At 33.0% G+C, this 16,406-nt stretch overlaps 1 protein-coding gene across 1 annotated transcript in view; it reads right to left on the minus strand.

The window, feature by feature from the left end:
- The window catches only part of LOC130902347 (uncharacterized), a 125,807-nt gene that overhangs the window by 77,591 nt on the left and 31,810 nt on the right, over positions 1 to 16,406 (minus strand). The window contains 3 exon segments of the mRNA XM_057814440.1: positions 1,535 to 1,756; positions 4,581 to 4,787; positions 15,745 to 15,960. Coding sequence (XP_057670423.1) covers positions 1,535 to 1,756; positions 4,581 to 4,787; positions 15,745 to 15,960 — 645 coding nt within the window.

Genomic DNA, 16,406 nt, shown 5'->3' on the forward strand with positions numbered 1-16,406 from the left:
AGGTTTAGAGTTTACAGTTTTTTAGCTGTATACCTACACAAGTTATTGGTTGTAGTTTAAAAAAATATGTACACGGAATCTGATCTCTGTAAAACTTTATTATGAATTAAAAAAATTTTAGGTATGTCTTACTTTTTGTGTTAAAATCGAAATATCTACGAAAAAAGCACTCCGCATGAATAAAAAGCAAAACCACTCTAAGTTAATTAATATTGTCAATATTTTCAATTAATTGTGTTATGAACTCGTATATAGACCGTAAAGCCATTACTGTTCTAATGTGTCAATTGAAGCTGAAGTTAGATGAATGCGTGAGAACTTATTGTAGTGGCTATAGGCATGGATAGGATGATCTTATATAGAACGAGGCTCTAGCAGACGTAGTGGTTAGTAAATAATACATGAATACATCAGGAAAGTGAAGTCAAAAAACAATGTATTTGAATATAAGGAATGTTAAGTATTAGTGAATAGTTCTGTGTGTAAATAAATAACGTAAATTCATACATCAATATACAGATTAAAAAACTTGCATCAGTTGCACCAGTTTCATTATAATCCGAAATATTTCCAATTTTATTGAAATTTTATGAGTAATTGCAATTTATACGACAGAGAATGTAATTTCCAGACGATAGATCATGAATGTTATTTACAACCACTTAAATAATAATTGCCTTGTAAGTTGGATAGGCAGAGGAGGACGAAATGCTTGACAAGCTCCATAACCTAGATCATCAAAACTCAATTTTTTAATGTGGAGGCACATAAAAACCGTACGTAGTAAGAACTTGCACCAATGGTACATGAAATGAGAGATAGAATAAGAGAAGCTTCTAATGTATTCTGGTATATAAGTGGTATAAAATGTGTCAAATTCATTCGAACATAGAATAGAGGTTGTAAGCGGACACTTTGAATATTTAGTTAGAATCAATTTAGTTAAATATTATCATGTCTATGATAAACGTTATCTACCTTTTAAAAATTATTTTAAAAAACTGATTTTGTAACAGAAGAGACCTAAAAATATTTCGGGAAATAATGAATTTGTTTACTGAAAATAAGACATCCAATTCAAAAATTTAGACGAATCAATGTAGAAAATCAAAGGTTTACTTTTTAAATCACCCTGTTTACAGGCGTATGTTAATGATTTCTGTTAGAATTAAATGATAACGTAGACAATATTGTTAAATAGAATCAAACAAAATTTAATAAAATGTTTGCTGTGTGACGCAACTATAAGTCTTGATTTCATGTTTTTTTTGATAAAAGATTTTAATAAATAGGTAAAAAGTGATGTTTTGACCCACTTAGGTGTATATCAAAGAAACAAATTTCATAAAAAGTAGTACTTCCTACAATGTTATCAATAATAAATATATTAGGCATATCTGAAACAAGTATGCCTTATATTATAATATTAACAAAAAATACATTCATAATTAAACAGTTATATCGAAATAATCATATAAATGATATTTTTTCCGATATATATGAAACGTTTATCAAAACTAAATTGTGAACTCACTGCAAGGACCTTTATAAAGGACACTGATATTCCTCCTGTGCTTACAAGCCTCCAATCTAAGCTTGCATTCATTGCTGTAGGAAATTCCGTCGGAACCGCAAATTGGTTCGAATTCTGCGGGACAACCTGGACATTCACAGTGTGCTGTTCCGGCCCTTTCCACACAAGTACCTCCAAATTGACATTCATGTTCACTACAAGGACCATTTTTACCGCATATTCCTGTGGAATGAATACACAATATATTCCAATGAAAGTCTGCTCAACATGCCTTATACAAATATTGCTTGTTTCCGAAATACGAGGTGTTCAAAGTTTAAATTTAAATTTTCGCAATAATTTTTTATGTTTTCACAATTTCTCTTTGAAAATTTTACGTTTTTTGGCATGAGGAATCATAATTTGCACTCTAATTCAACATTGCTAATAGAGGGCGCTAGTTACACTTGTTTGTGTTAATTAAATCAAAGTAACCTTTTTTGGGCTAAACTTATAACTAAAATAATGAAAAATATCAAAAAGCGTTAAATTGTACAAAAAAAGTTACTCTTCTTTGATTCGTGTAACTCAATCGGTTATCGAGTTATTTGCTTCTAAAAATTCAATATTTTTCAATTTGTTGTTAAAAAAATTTTATTATTCCTTAGATATGTAACAATAACCAATTTGTAAACGGAAATAAAAAACTTCAGAGTAAATGCTCAAAATGCCCACCATTTACTTCAATACACTTTATGATCCGCTTTCGTAAAGATCTCTTAACATCAAAATCACATTCCTGAATTGAGCCGTGGTATTAATTTTTCGTTTTCTTTTCAAGTAGGCTTGTGTCGCTATTAGACTGTTTGTGTAGAGTTTAATTTTTCGTTTTGTTTAAGTAGGCTTGTGTCACTTTTAGAGAGTTTTTGTAGAAGCAAAAATTGGATAATAATAAGAATAAGTAATATATTAGTATACCATTTATTAACATTTTGGTAATTAACAAGTGTAATAGTTATTTATCAAATAATGCCTAGGCATAACGATTTTTCCAAAAATAAGCTGCGGCTCGAAGATATTCACAATTACATATACCCAAATCGAAGGCAACCCAGTTACAAACTGTACCGAAATCTTTACAACCGCTTAGGTGAAACGGGGTCTTTACGCTCTAAAACTGAGCACGGTGCTACAAAAAAAAATCGCTGCTGATGAAGAAGATGAAATTTTAATTGTGTTACGGAGAATCCAGATATCAGTACTCGTCGATTAAGTCTGCAAACAGGTATAAGCCAATCATCTATTTTTAGAATACTGAAGAGGGAAAAATTGCATCCATCTCATTACACTCCTGTTCAGAATTTATTACCTCAAGATTTACCTAAGCGTCTACATTTTGCCCATTTTTTGCAAGATAAACAAAATGTTAACCTAGATTTTCTGGATACAATTTTTTTTACTGATGAGGCCACATTTACCAGACGAGGAATATTTAATTTTAAAAATAATCATTTGTGGGATTCTGAAAATCCACATGCTATGAGGGAAATACATTTTCAGCACGAGTTTAAGGTTTTGGTGTGGTGTAATGTGTGGGTATTTAATAGGTCTTAGTCTTTACAAGTTCGTCAATACTTGAACGAACAGTTTACAAAGAAAAAAATACTTCTCTTTCACAACTGCTACGGAAAATAGAACAAGCCGCGGATGTAATTAAAAATAATAGACAAGGATTTTTTGATATTAAGAGATCTTTACGAAAGCGGATCATAAAGTGTTTTGAATTAAATGGTGGGCATTTTGATCATTTGCTTTGAAGTTTTTCATTTTTGTTTACAAATTTGTTATTGTTACATATTAAAGGAATAATAAAATATTTTTATGAAAAAATTAAAATGTATTGAACTTTTTAGAACCAAATAACTCGATAACCGATTGAGTTACAGGAATCAAAGAAGAGTAACTTTTTTTGTACAATTTAACGCTTTTTGATATTTTTCTATTATTTTAGTTGTAAGTTTAGCCCAAAAAAAGTTTACTTTGTTTTAATTAACACAAACAAGTGTAACTAGCGCCCCCTATTAACAATGTTGAATTAGAGTGCAAATTATGATTCCTAATGCCAATAAACGTAAAACTGCCAATTTTCAAAGAGAAATTGTGAAAACATTTAAATTTAAACTTTGAAAACCCCGTATTTCGGAAACTAGCAATATTTGCATAAGGCATGTGAGCAGAATCATCATATTTTGAGGTCTAGAATCTACAGTTCAGTGATTGGACATTCTTAATGAATCACCCTGTATAATGATTTTAGGAAATAAGGTGATGTTTACCTTTCTAATATTTGAATGATACTGATGATTTGATGATTGTCTAACGCTTATTAACATATTCAAAAAAATGTGCTTGAATTGACTTTGGAAATTCATGCAAAATTTAGCTATTCCCATCTGAAAAGTTTACTGGAAAAATTATTGAGTTATCACTGGGATTCAATATGCTTAGCTATAATGTTCTCATCTATTGATAGAGATTTCGAAAGATATGGAGTAACTAGACATTTCACAAAAAGGACGAGCCAACCGGCGTAAAACAATATCTGGAACACGTTTTTTTCTTTCCATGTTTCACTTTTCCAGTACTTTTTTCAATAATTTGTTTGAGGTTTCTTTGCTTGTATTAGTTATTTTGTATTTTTCTCTTAATTTACATCAGTAATGCCATATCATAGTTTTCCAATTGTTTCTCATATTTATCATCTTTACTACTAACCTAACCTAACACTTTAGTTTGTTCAAATTCCATCCTTTTAAATCGGCAACTTGATCAATATTATCTGCAGAAGCACATTGCATAGTAGTGTCGTATGTTGCAATTCACATTCTTTTTCGACATATTTTTATATTTGCTCATTTTATATATTAACAATTTTCTAAAACTCGCCCAAATCTTTTGTCTTTAGAATAAACTTTTTTTGGTTTTGCCATTTTCCCTAACAATTACCAATAAAACATTTTCAGCAAGCATCACCATTACTTTTGGTGGGAATTGTCAATAAACAAACCTGTATAAGCTATCTCAATATTTGCTTGAGTAACGCAAGCCGCTTTTCTCAGTTCGCATTCCGAAGTGTAGGTCCTTCCATCTTTGGAGCAGACAGGCCTCATAGTTGGCTCGCACCTGTCGGGACATTCACAATGCGCTATTCCAAATTTGTTGATAATACACTCCTCGCCCTGATTACAGCGAACACTCATACATGGATTTATTCCTGAAAATTATCAAAAAAATAAAGATTATCTATAATAAACGGTTGCAGAAAAATCAGATTCTTCAATGAGAGTCGGCCAAGGTAAAGTCGATTCTTACTGAAAAGAATACTTTCACTGCCTCGAGATAGTAAAAATTGACATTTTGCAAGAAAACACCTACTACCTATAAAAAGAACTAAGAATAGTAATAACAAGGTAAATATTTGTGAAAATATGAAGTTACAGTTTAGTGTTTTAAGAGCCAAATCTAGCTCTACATAACCTGATAATAATTATTACACACTTAAATGCGGTTTCATAACATATTTAAAGGAACCTTTAAATTTGAAGTTCATCAAATTAAGTTTCGCGTCCCATAATTGCCTTTTATGCTTAATGTTTTTTTTTTAATTTGAACTTGAAGGAAAAGTCTCCTTAAGCAGCAAACGTCAAATGCAAACATAGGCTAGGTTTGAATTTTAAGCTGACCCAGACGGCTTTTTAAGAATTTCAAAATACAAGGTTCATGGCACAATTGCTAGATATCGTACTAAAGTTCGAGTTCAAGCTCATCAGAATGTCGACTATTTGGTAATCTATGAAAACTTGTATTTTTTTTCGAACGAGTGAACCCACATTGGCGGCATTATTGAATTGAATTCGGGATGAATCGAATAGACAATTTCCCGTTAAGAACATGTGCAATCGATTGCACCTTAATTTTGATACAATCACCGGGCGGAGAAGACGCAAAAATTTTCAGGAGCCGAAAAGGCTTTTTTGCATTAAACGTACAAACTGTATCCGAGTATCCCATTCACGGCTTCGGATTCGTTGCATTGTAGCTCGTTGGCAAGGTTCCGTTTACGACTAGACAATATTCGCATACGGAGACACCTCATGACAAACTTGGAAAACGTGAATACAAACGCTGAAAATGTATACAATGAATCTATTATAAGAACAAGGAACGTTGTAGAAATAAAAATTGTGTGTGAAGAATGTGTCCGTTAGGGTAAAAAGGGGGACGTGATCTAGCTATTCGCTAGAATAATGGAAGTTCAAAAATCTCTCACACGTATATTGATAACGTTACATGTCTGTACTGGACAACGATCATAGTTATAATAATAATAAGCCGTCGACCCGGATGGATCGAACCAACCAAAAATGCTTACATATTAACTTACATTTCCTATCAATATGCTGACATCTGAAGTAAGGTACCATGCACATTGAAACAGGAAATTATCTTGCAATTATAACAGGCAGTTCAATGTCCATTGCAGTGCATCAATCAAGTAAAACCTCCAATAATTACGATTAACAATGAAAAAAATAATTATTGAATTGAATAATTGAAACGAAAAATTGAATTGAAGAAATAAATTGGCAAATACAAAACATAATGGCTCGCCACCAGAGATCAAGCCAAAAGAAACATTATTGACAAAATAGAACACTCAATGCTTCATTTTATTTTGTATATTTTTCTAAAGATACATATTGGGAAAGGACAGAGTACTGCCAACCTCGTTTTAACGTCTTAAAGGAGCATTTACTTGATAGACCTTTACAAATCGATTATGGGACCACTTCACTTTAACAACTAAGTTGAAGGGTCCTTTAATCTAAAGGAACCTTGGAAATTGTAAAAGCACCCCGAGACCATACTGAATACACTGTTTACACTTCCACTACACCAACACTCACAATTACATTTTCTGACGCGAGTTTCGATAACCAAGTTATCGTCTTCAGAAACTGAAGGTAAACTGTAAAGAGTGTACAATAACTTGGTTATCGAAACGCGCGTCATACAATGTAATTGTGAGTGTTGGTGTAGTGGTAGTGTAAACAGTAAATTGAGTATTATTTACAATTACCTTGTATAACATAAGAAATGTGAAGGCAATTTATAGTGCTTTTTTAGTAACATTGTTTTTTTTTAATAATTCTATTTGTTGATAATGATTTAAGCTTACAGTTTGATTCCCCAATAGTTCATCTAGAAGATTATTCAAATATGTCAATATATCAAATTCAATATCTTCTTTCTAGTGAATAATATGAGTAGCCGAAAAGACAGCGATTGAACTTTACCATTTTATTTACATGAGGGAAATGTCACATGAATATTTGTAGCTCTCATCATTAATATCATATAAGAGATGTAGAGAATCTTGAATGGGAACGAAGTGATTTTGATAGGCGTTCAATGCTTTTAAGAATGGTTCTTTGAAGTTTTTTTATGAGTTAATGACAAATAGCATGTTAATCTTACAAATATTGTTTCAATAGCTAGAAGGGTAGATGGTCCGGATCTAACCATTCACAAAGGAAAATAAGCCTATTTTACACGTGTCATATTTTATTTATGTTGGTTACCTTTCTTTCACTGTTAGTACGGTCCAGTTATCTAAGAGAAGTGGTGTTGAATGCTCATCCTTAACTTTATTTTCCGGAAAACTACGAACAATTTAAATCAACAAGGCTGTTATTACTAACTGTTAAAGTGGAAAGTGCAAAATTTTCTACCAAGTTACAAGTAAGATTAATCATAGATTGTAATGTTGGGCCATAACGAGGGGTAGAAATTAAACAGCGATTGAACTTTACCATTTTTCTATTGTCTTAATAGTTTGGAATTACCTTTTTATAATTAATGATGACAAATAATATTGGTTCATAATTACGATATAGTTTACCTACGTAGACAGTAAATTGCAATATCACCAAAACATAGAGAGAGAGAGATTCGTTGTGAAAATTTAGGAAGGAAGGTTTTTTTTTTTTTTTTGGTAATTTGGTTAAGATTTGTTTAGGCCCTGATATAGGAATTTTTTCCTCTGCAGGGCTGGGTGTGGGGATATTTAGTTGGGAAGTGTTTGCAGGCTGCTTCTAGCGGTGTAGTTACATTTTTTTAGTTCAAAATTTTTTTTTCTTTTTATATTTTTTTTTTTTTGGTTTTTTTTTTATATATTTTTTTTGTTTATTTTTTGTTTTTTCTTAATCTAATTGGGGGTGGGCGGGTACAGCTGCGGCTGTATTATTCCCTATCGTCGGACATTTGTCTGGAGAATCGGTTCTCCAGGTTGCAGGGAAACCGCAGAAAACCTGCAACTCCGACGATGGATGACTATGTGGGTGTGTGTTGGGGGTAGGAATTTATCTGATTGATGTGGGAGCTACTATTGAGGAAATTGAGGAAGGATGAGGAGGGACTCTTTCGCTACGGAATTCTTGATTCGATGGATCGAATCAATTAGAAGGGGCTTGAAACGGGGGTTATGTCAGTATTGACATAAATGGTGTTGCTAGGGGTAAACCTACACTTTTTCAGTGGGACGTGTTTGGTTTTTGGGTGAAAGCGAAATGAATGCGGTTACCCACGCCGCTGGTTACGGTACAATTATAACCGTAAAAAGGGGGAATGAGGCGTTGTAGCGTTTCGGCTACTAGCGCCCGAGAAGTAGGGATGGCATTCATTATTGTTGTTGCCAGGATTTCAATTAGGATTTTAGTGTCAGTAGACAGGTCATAAGGGGTTTGAGGTTTTTCTAGGGTGACTGGGGCTGTATCCTGGGGGGCTTTCGGAGTTTCAATCCTTTTCGGACAGCGGGGGTGGAAGGCGGGGTGAGGTCCACCGCAATTTTTACAGGTAGGGGAGTTAGCTTTTGGGCATTTTTCTGGCTTGTGACCAGAACCACCACAGGTTGGGCAAATAGGTTTGGCTTTGCAGGTGTCTGCGGAGTGGCCGGTAGATGAGCAACGGTTGCAATATTTGGGGACTGCGGGTATGGTGTTTGAATTTGAGGCTTCGCAGTAGTGCGAAAGCCCGTGGAAGTTTACACCCTTGGTTAGGGCGTGATGGTAGGCGGTTTCGGAATCTGTAATAATTCGGAACATGGATGTGGGTTTATTTGTGGATCTAGCTATGATCCTCCAAGTTTTAAGGACAGGGAATTTCAGGATAGAAAGGATATCAAGGAACTCTTCTTCGGTGTAAGATTGGTCTACATTCTTGCAGACCAAAGAAAAGGTAGTTTTTTTGGTTTTACTGGATAGGGGTTTTTGGACGCGTTGGGGAGAGTTTATTGGGATTACGACGATTTTCTCGTCGCCTATGGCGTAACGGATTTTCCTTGCCAACGTTTCGTGATTAAACGTGGAAGGAATTTTGAGGAGGGCGGTTCCATTGGGGTTAGCTTTGAGAAAGCTCATTTGTCCCCTCAACAGCTCTTGCGTGTTGAGGAGATTGTAGAGCTCTCTCTGTGAGGAATATTTGGTTGGGAGGTTTCTCAGATTGAGTGTTTGAATTGGAGGACCTTGAGAGGAGGAGCGAGATTGAGGTTGTTGTTGGGTGATGGTTTGGGATTGTTGGTGGGTTCTGGGGGTCTGGGGTTGTTGGTGGGTTCTGGGGATCTGAGTTTGAGTTGGTGTTTGGGGTTTGATAGAATTTTGGGTATTTTGTTTTGACTTTTGGCTTTTTGTTAAGGGAATTGATTTTGAAATTAGAGGGGGAATATTTTTTTTGGGAATAGCGCCTAGTCGGGAGTAATCAACCTGTTTGGGTTTATAGCTGGCTGATTTCTGTGAGACCCTAGATGCATAGGAATCCACAGATGGTGCTGGTGATGAGCTTCTGCTATTCTCCAGTGATTTACGTTGTATATGATCTAGGGCATTGCTAAGTTGGCTAAATTCATTTGGATAGGACCGCGAGACTTCTGCGATCATTTCTGCGAAGGTATTCTTCTCCGAAGGAGAATTGGGGTTGGTTGGGAGTGGTGGGAATTCATCGGCGGGTTTGCTTCGGGTTTGTATAGGGGAGCGGCGTACTCGGGGCATTTTCGAGAAGAAAATGGGTAAAATTAGAGAGAGAGAGTGAGAATAAGGGATAAGGATTTCGAAAATTTAAATCCTTTGTTAGTACCTTACAAGGGGTGGCTATCAAAGCCGACAGCGGACTCACTGCCGGAGGGAGTTTCCTCCCCGGTTAAAGAATTCCTGACCCTTTTGATTGCCTGTTAGTGTTTTAAGAAAATGAAAATAATATTCACCTGATCCTAGGACTCACGTTGGTTCTTGAAATACTTGCCCCCGAAAGGGTTTATTTCATTATAAAAAAAAGCCCCGAAAAGGGCAGGTAGGTGGAGCAACAAAGCCCCGAAAGGGGCATTTTTTGCAACGGTACACTAATATAACGACTTTCTTTGTCAGCGAGAGTTTGAATCGCAGTAGGCGACCCTGCGTTTACCGGTGTGTTTTCTAAATAAAACAGTGACCGATTATACAGAAGTCCTTGTATCCGTACGTGCGACCTTCTCGTAGCGCTCTAAGAAAGCAACTGACCAAAACATAGGTGACCTGGTTATAAATAATTAACAGTTAGTGTACAGGGTATATACATAGATATAGATATAAAAGAATAAAATAATTGACCTAAAGGGCACCACATCTCCCCCTTTTGGAAGAATGGACTTCATTTCGGCCGGTAAATGAAGAACATTCAGTCTCACGGAAAAAAGAAATAATGTGTTGCTGATCACATTAGAAATATTCACTTATGATATAGGGATCCCTTTTTCTAAAACTAAATATTAAATCCCAAAAATAATTGCTACCCAAAAATACGTTTCCTATTCCTACTTAATAAATAGTACTTAATCTTAAATTACTTTCGAATCGCACACTATTTATGTATTGATTTGTTCACTACATAACTGCACTCTGTTTTTATGCACTGTAATAATCTTATTGTCTTTAAGGTTTCTTAGATCACAGTTCACATTGTCGCAGCTAACGATTGAGAATGGGCCTTTATACCAAGGGTCGAATTTTGATCTATTTTCGTTTGTTATCGTCACCAAATCGCCAGGGTTTAGGTTAAGATATTTTGAATTTTGATCGTATTCTATTTTACGTTTCTCTTTTGCCCTAATTAGAAAATCTTTAGCTCTCTGATGGGAAATTTGTAAGCGGTGTCTAAGTTCTAGGTAGTAGTTCATCATATAGTACTATATTTAAATTTTTTAACATAGTTTTGCCCTTTTCTTTAAAATCATTATTTGTGCACATAGTAAATATAGGATCCTTAATTTTTAATTTTAACTTCTTAATGTTATTTTTGCTAGCTAGAATTTCAAGCTGAGACAACAATTTCCCTAAAGAAAAGTTGTCGTTAGCAAAATGTATTGTTTCTATAGCGCTGATTTTGTCCTTTTGACCCAGAATTACTCTAAGATAATCTGGCTTAATTGTAAATTTTAAATAAGGGATATTAATCGTTATAAAATTGTCGGTAGTTTGAAACACTTTTGGTCTATTATTTTGTGGGCTAGTTTTTTCGGCAATGGTCGAATTTGTATCTGGAGTACGCTTTGTCATTGAACGAGTTATAGCGAAAATTTTTGTAGATGTGGCAGAGATGTGTTTAATAGAACACTAGCGTTATCTTGAACATCTATTCCTACGAATTTAGTTAGTACTTCGCGAGTGTTAGGAAAAGTGCCTGCTTCCATTATTAATTTGACTTTTTCGGACCTAGTATTAGATTTAATAGCTTTGACGACCACGTCAGTGCAATATGTTTCTGTTATATCAGCGGGTACTCCTTCACTAATGTAAGCTCTTCTTAAACTACCTATCAAGATTTCAATTTCTTCGGCGTATTTATCATTATCTTTATTTGTTTGTTTCAGGTTAAGAAGTTTGGAGTTAACTGATTTCGAGCTTTCGGTTTTTATATTGTCTTTAAGTTTTTGTATAATTTGGGTTAAGGTCGCGTCGTTGTCGGTAATTAAGTCTCTAGCTCTACCGCTAAGTTTTGTTTTTTATTTCGGGGTTTATACATTCAAGGCAAGAGCTAGGGATTTTATAATTTATACGTAAAACTTGAAATGATCTAACTACCCTATCTCTAACAGTTGTAAATAGTTTCAATACTAACTGTTTTTGTTTATCATCCAATGACGGGAATATTTTCTTTACTATCTCAATGAATGTATTATAGTTATAAATTAAATTTTGTAAAACTTCGTTCCTTACTCTACTTGATTTGGGGACTAATGTCTTTAAAATTCTCTTAGATTCATTAATTATGATTGTTTTTATATCGGATCACCTTGTAAAGACCGACTCCCAATCAGAAGGCATAAATTAAAATAATTATATAAATACTACTAAAGCCCAATAAAATAACCTAGCACTACTAACAAACGTAATTAATTTTTAAAAGATACCCAAATTTATTTTAAAACAGAGCGTTATTAAATATGTAGCTCAGGCACTAATATTGCATCATAAACTTTAATTAATTATATATAGTCTATATTTGTTCAAAAGAATTCTGAAATTTGATAAATTGTCCATCCGTCAACGTTCCATAAAAAATACTAGAATCACATACCAGCTCCAGCGTTGCGTTGTGTAGCATCTCTTTTTTTTGCCTGGGATTATTACCTAAGTATACTACTACTCCTTGTACGATGTATTGCCACCCCGGTTGCAATATTGACCAATATTGAGGAGCGGAGGCGAAACGTGTATTCTTAATAAAGGCAGAGGAAGAGAAGAGAAAAATAATTGAAAGGATACTAGGAGGTAAAAAGTAGGGAGAATCATGGCCGATAAGAACAAATAATGAAATAAGCAATCTATTTAGAGAAGCAGAACTAAGCAAAATAATAAGATCCAAAAGAATAGTGCAGTTGGGTCACATACAGAGAATCTTAGAGCAACAAGAAAAAGGAAAACCAAGGAAAAGATGGTACGCAGAGGTGATGGAAGACCTAAAAATAGATGAGTTCAGGACTGGAAAACGAAAGCAAAATATAGAAAAGAGTGGAAGAGAATCACTCCCATCTCTCTCTCTCTCTCTCTCTCTCTCTATATATATATATATATATATATATATATATATACATATATATATATATATATATATATATACATATATATATATATATATATATATATATATATATATATATATATATATATATATATATATAGAGAGAGAGAGAGAGAGAGAGAGGTTCTATCCAACATTACAGAGAAATTCATAAAATTTTCAAAATTTGCTGAACAATTCTTTGTTTAACGACAGAAACTTTTTATAGCAGAACCAGCGGAATAGAAAGGAATTTATGAAATTTATTTCGCAAAAATTTGAAGTTATGTTTTTGAATTCAAAACTAGTGACCAATGGTAAATCATCTTCGTAGAATAGATTTATTCCTATTATACAATCCAAGGAAAGTCAATACAATACCAGCATATTAATGAAAGCAAATTCTATTTACCTCTATATGTTTGGACGACAGGTCTTATGCTTAGCAAAGAATATAAATTGGAATATCAATAGAAAACCTATTAAAATTGTGTGACAATTTCCATTCAAGATTCTAAGGGTGAACCATTCCTACGGAACTGAACGACTAGTGCTATTTATTTAAGGCATCCCCCGAGAAAATACATGATGCATTTTATTAATATTCGGGTTTTCCTTTTCATTTCGATGGCTAATTCATGCCATTACTTTTGTTTGTATTTTAAATGAGTGAAAATGGAAATGAGCTTTGGACTGATTATATTTATCAAGTTTTGAGATATTTGCTAAATATAATAAAAGGTAGGTATGAAATTATACAAAAAATATCAGCTAGCAAACAAGAAAATAGAAACCAATAAAAACAAAACTTGGTTAACTTAAATTGATTTTCTCTGGATAAATATTCTGCAGCTTCTTTGAAAATAGGTTCATTTCGTGGAATGTATAGAGGTGAACAATTTGATCGGATAATGAAAGTTGGAAATTTCTCTCTTTTTCTCTCCCTCCAAACCGAGATGTTTCAAAATATTTTTGAATGCTCAGAATAAACGGAAGTGTTGTGTCAAATATAGAGCATTTCCATTGCCGAATAATTGTCTATCGAGGGATCTACTGCTAACGGGAATGATTATTTTTACTCTAAGTACTACAACTATATAATACTATTGATATAATAATATCATTAAAATAATTTTTACACTAATGTACTTCCAACTGAATTGAACTATCTGGATATTTATATTCAATTTGAATACTTTGGATTCTTCTAGGCCCAGTAATAACATTTCTAGAAGTTCCCAGAGAATATGATTTGATACGTTGAGCAATTCAAAGATCGAAGAGTCACTGCTCGTGTCAAGTCAAGCCCGAACAGAGCTTCCTCAATGAATTAGGCGGATACTTCTTCGACTTGGAATACAACAGCTGGAGCACCGTCTTCAAAAGTATGTCGAAAAAAATAGAGACTATGTTTAAATAATGACGAGGACAGAGTAAGCTTTTCAATGATATATAATTCAATAAGAATAAACAATGTTTCGTATTTGTGAAAAATATGGAAATTTTACTTTTGGTAGAACCTTCATATTTGACAACGTCGAGAAATTGTTACTATACCTTATATATATAAGTTCTTATACACTGTATGGCAAAAAATTTTACCTCAGCTTACATGGTACAATGGTATCAAATATATGTAAATAATCAAGGTTATCTTCAAGTATCGTGGTCCCCTCGATTTTTCACGAAAAAAATTAGGGAAATAAACAACATAAAAAACCTATATTAGTGGTTTTAAATGTTGTAAACATACATAATATGTACCAAAAAAATTAAATTGGAAATATTTTGATTTTTGGAGATTTGGTTAGATGAAAGTAAGTCGCAATAGTTTTGGCATAACATTTAGGAGTTGTAATAATACAATATCAAAATGTTTTTTTAACAATAAATTGTTTAATTTCTTAACATTCATTAGAAAAGTCTTTTTTTATGTCAGTTGCATAAGAATGTCTTCAAAGTTGGAAATATAAAAAAAGCATTTACAATTTGGTCGAACAAATCCCTAAGCCTGACATTGGAGGGTGGTTTAGTGAGGTGATAGTCCTTCACTGTACCGCTTCCGGCACATTTGGGAATCCACCTCACCTCAGAGGGCAAAAAAAATTCTCATGATGTAACATGAACAATAGGAAGATTTGAAAGCAGAAATGGAACAGAAAGGAAAATGCTTAAGAAAACCATTAGAAAGGCAAAAAGGGGAAAGATGGAGGAAATTAATTGAAGACAATGATATATGGGGTGAAGTAACAGGAAATTTAAAGGCAATGTGACAATATAGAGGAATATCATTACATAATTATTATACGTACCACAAATAGAATCTAAAATCTAATACTTCAAGGGATAGAATTTAAATAAGGCATCCCTTTAAATATCAGAAAAAATTTTATAATGAATCAAAATAATGTAAAATAAATGAAAGAATGATAGGATGAAAAATCAGCCAAATAAAATCATGATGGGATGTAATGGAAAGAAATTTTATGTATATAGTGGAAGTATGGTCTATAACTAGAAGAAAAAGTAAAAGATATAACATGGAAGAGATTAATTCATAATTGCAACAAGCACATAGTAGAGCTCATTGAATATATCGAAAGAAATGTGATTTCATACTTATTATAAAAATAATGAAGGAAGAACACAAAACAATATTCATACAATCAACATATTCAAAAAAATTAGATTTATATGTAAAAAATTATTACAGAACGAAATTTGAAACAAAAGAAACTAATTTTGTGACAAGTTGACAAATTCTAAGACAACATTCCCATTCGCTCACATACATAAAGGTAAGATTGCTTGTATTTTTTAAAGATCTTAGAGAGGCTTTCGATGTAGTACTTTGTAAATCTATAAAATTATATATGCAGAAGTACGATAATATATAGATTTTGAGGTAGTATTTTGTGAATGACTGCCCATTTGGATAAAAGGTTGATTACTTTTGATATGAAGTTCCCTTTATGCCTATATTTCAGTATAATATATTTTAATTATGTTTGAGCTTTTATGGTGATATTTACTACCAATAAATGAAACAAATATTCAGAAACAACACATAAAGCATTATTAACCTGAGCTGCATTTTCCTCGGTAAATAATATTCAAGGGCTTTCTAGATCGACAAGCCTCCTGTCGCAAAATACATTCATTTGAATACGTTTTTCCGTCTGAGCCGCACACTGGAGTAAATTCCAAGGCACAAGGATCTCCACATCGACATAGCGGGTTGCGGTGTTCATCTAACTGGCACACTTCAGGTTCGGTGCATTGAACGCCTGCACATGGATCTGGAATTTAACAGAAAGAGTATATTACTATTGATGTAATACGTGACATGTTTTATAATATATCATAGAATATTTAGAAAGTTACCTAAATATTTATTATTATTAAATGAAATAAATGCGGGCGAAATCAGTAATCATGACAATACGGAATACATTATTTTTGTTTCAAAATGATTCTTTATTTTTAATTATTTTTAGTCTATTCACAATCACTCTATTCATGTTATATTAGTAAATTATGCAACAAGTGCATAATGTAGAGTTACCTGAAGAAAAATCTAAATTATTCTAAAAATTGATACGCAAAAAGATCATATTTTGTAAACATGAGTCAGCAATAAACTAATAATAATAATGTCATTAAATAATTATCCCTACCATCATCAGTATTACAATAACAATAATAATTATAATAGAAACAATTTCAACTACCCACTAAATAATAA

The sequence above is a fragment of the Diorhabda carinulata genome, chromosome 1 (assembly GCF_026250575.1).
Source record: "Diorhabda carinulata isolate Delta chromosome 1, icDioCari1.1, whole genome shotgun sequence".
Lineage (NCBI taxonomy): Eukaryota > Metazoa > Arthropoda > Insecta > Coleoptera > Chrysomelidae > Diorhabda > Diorhabda carinulata.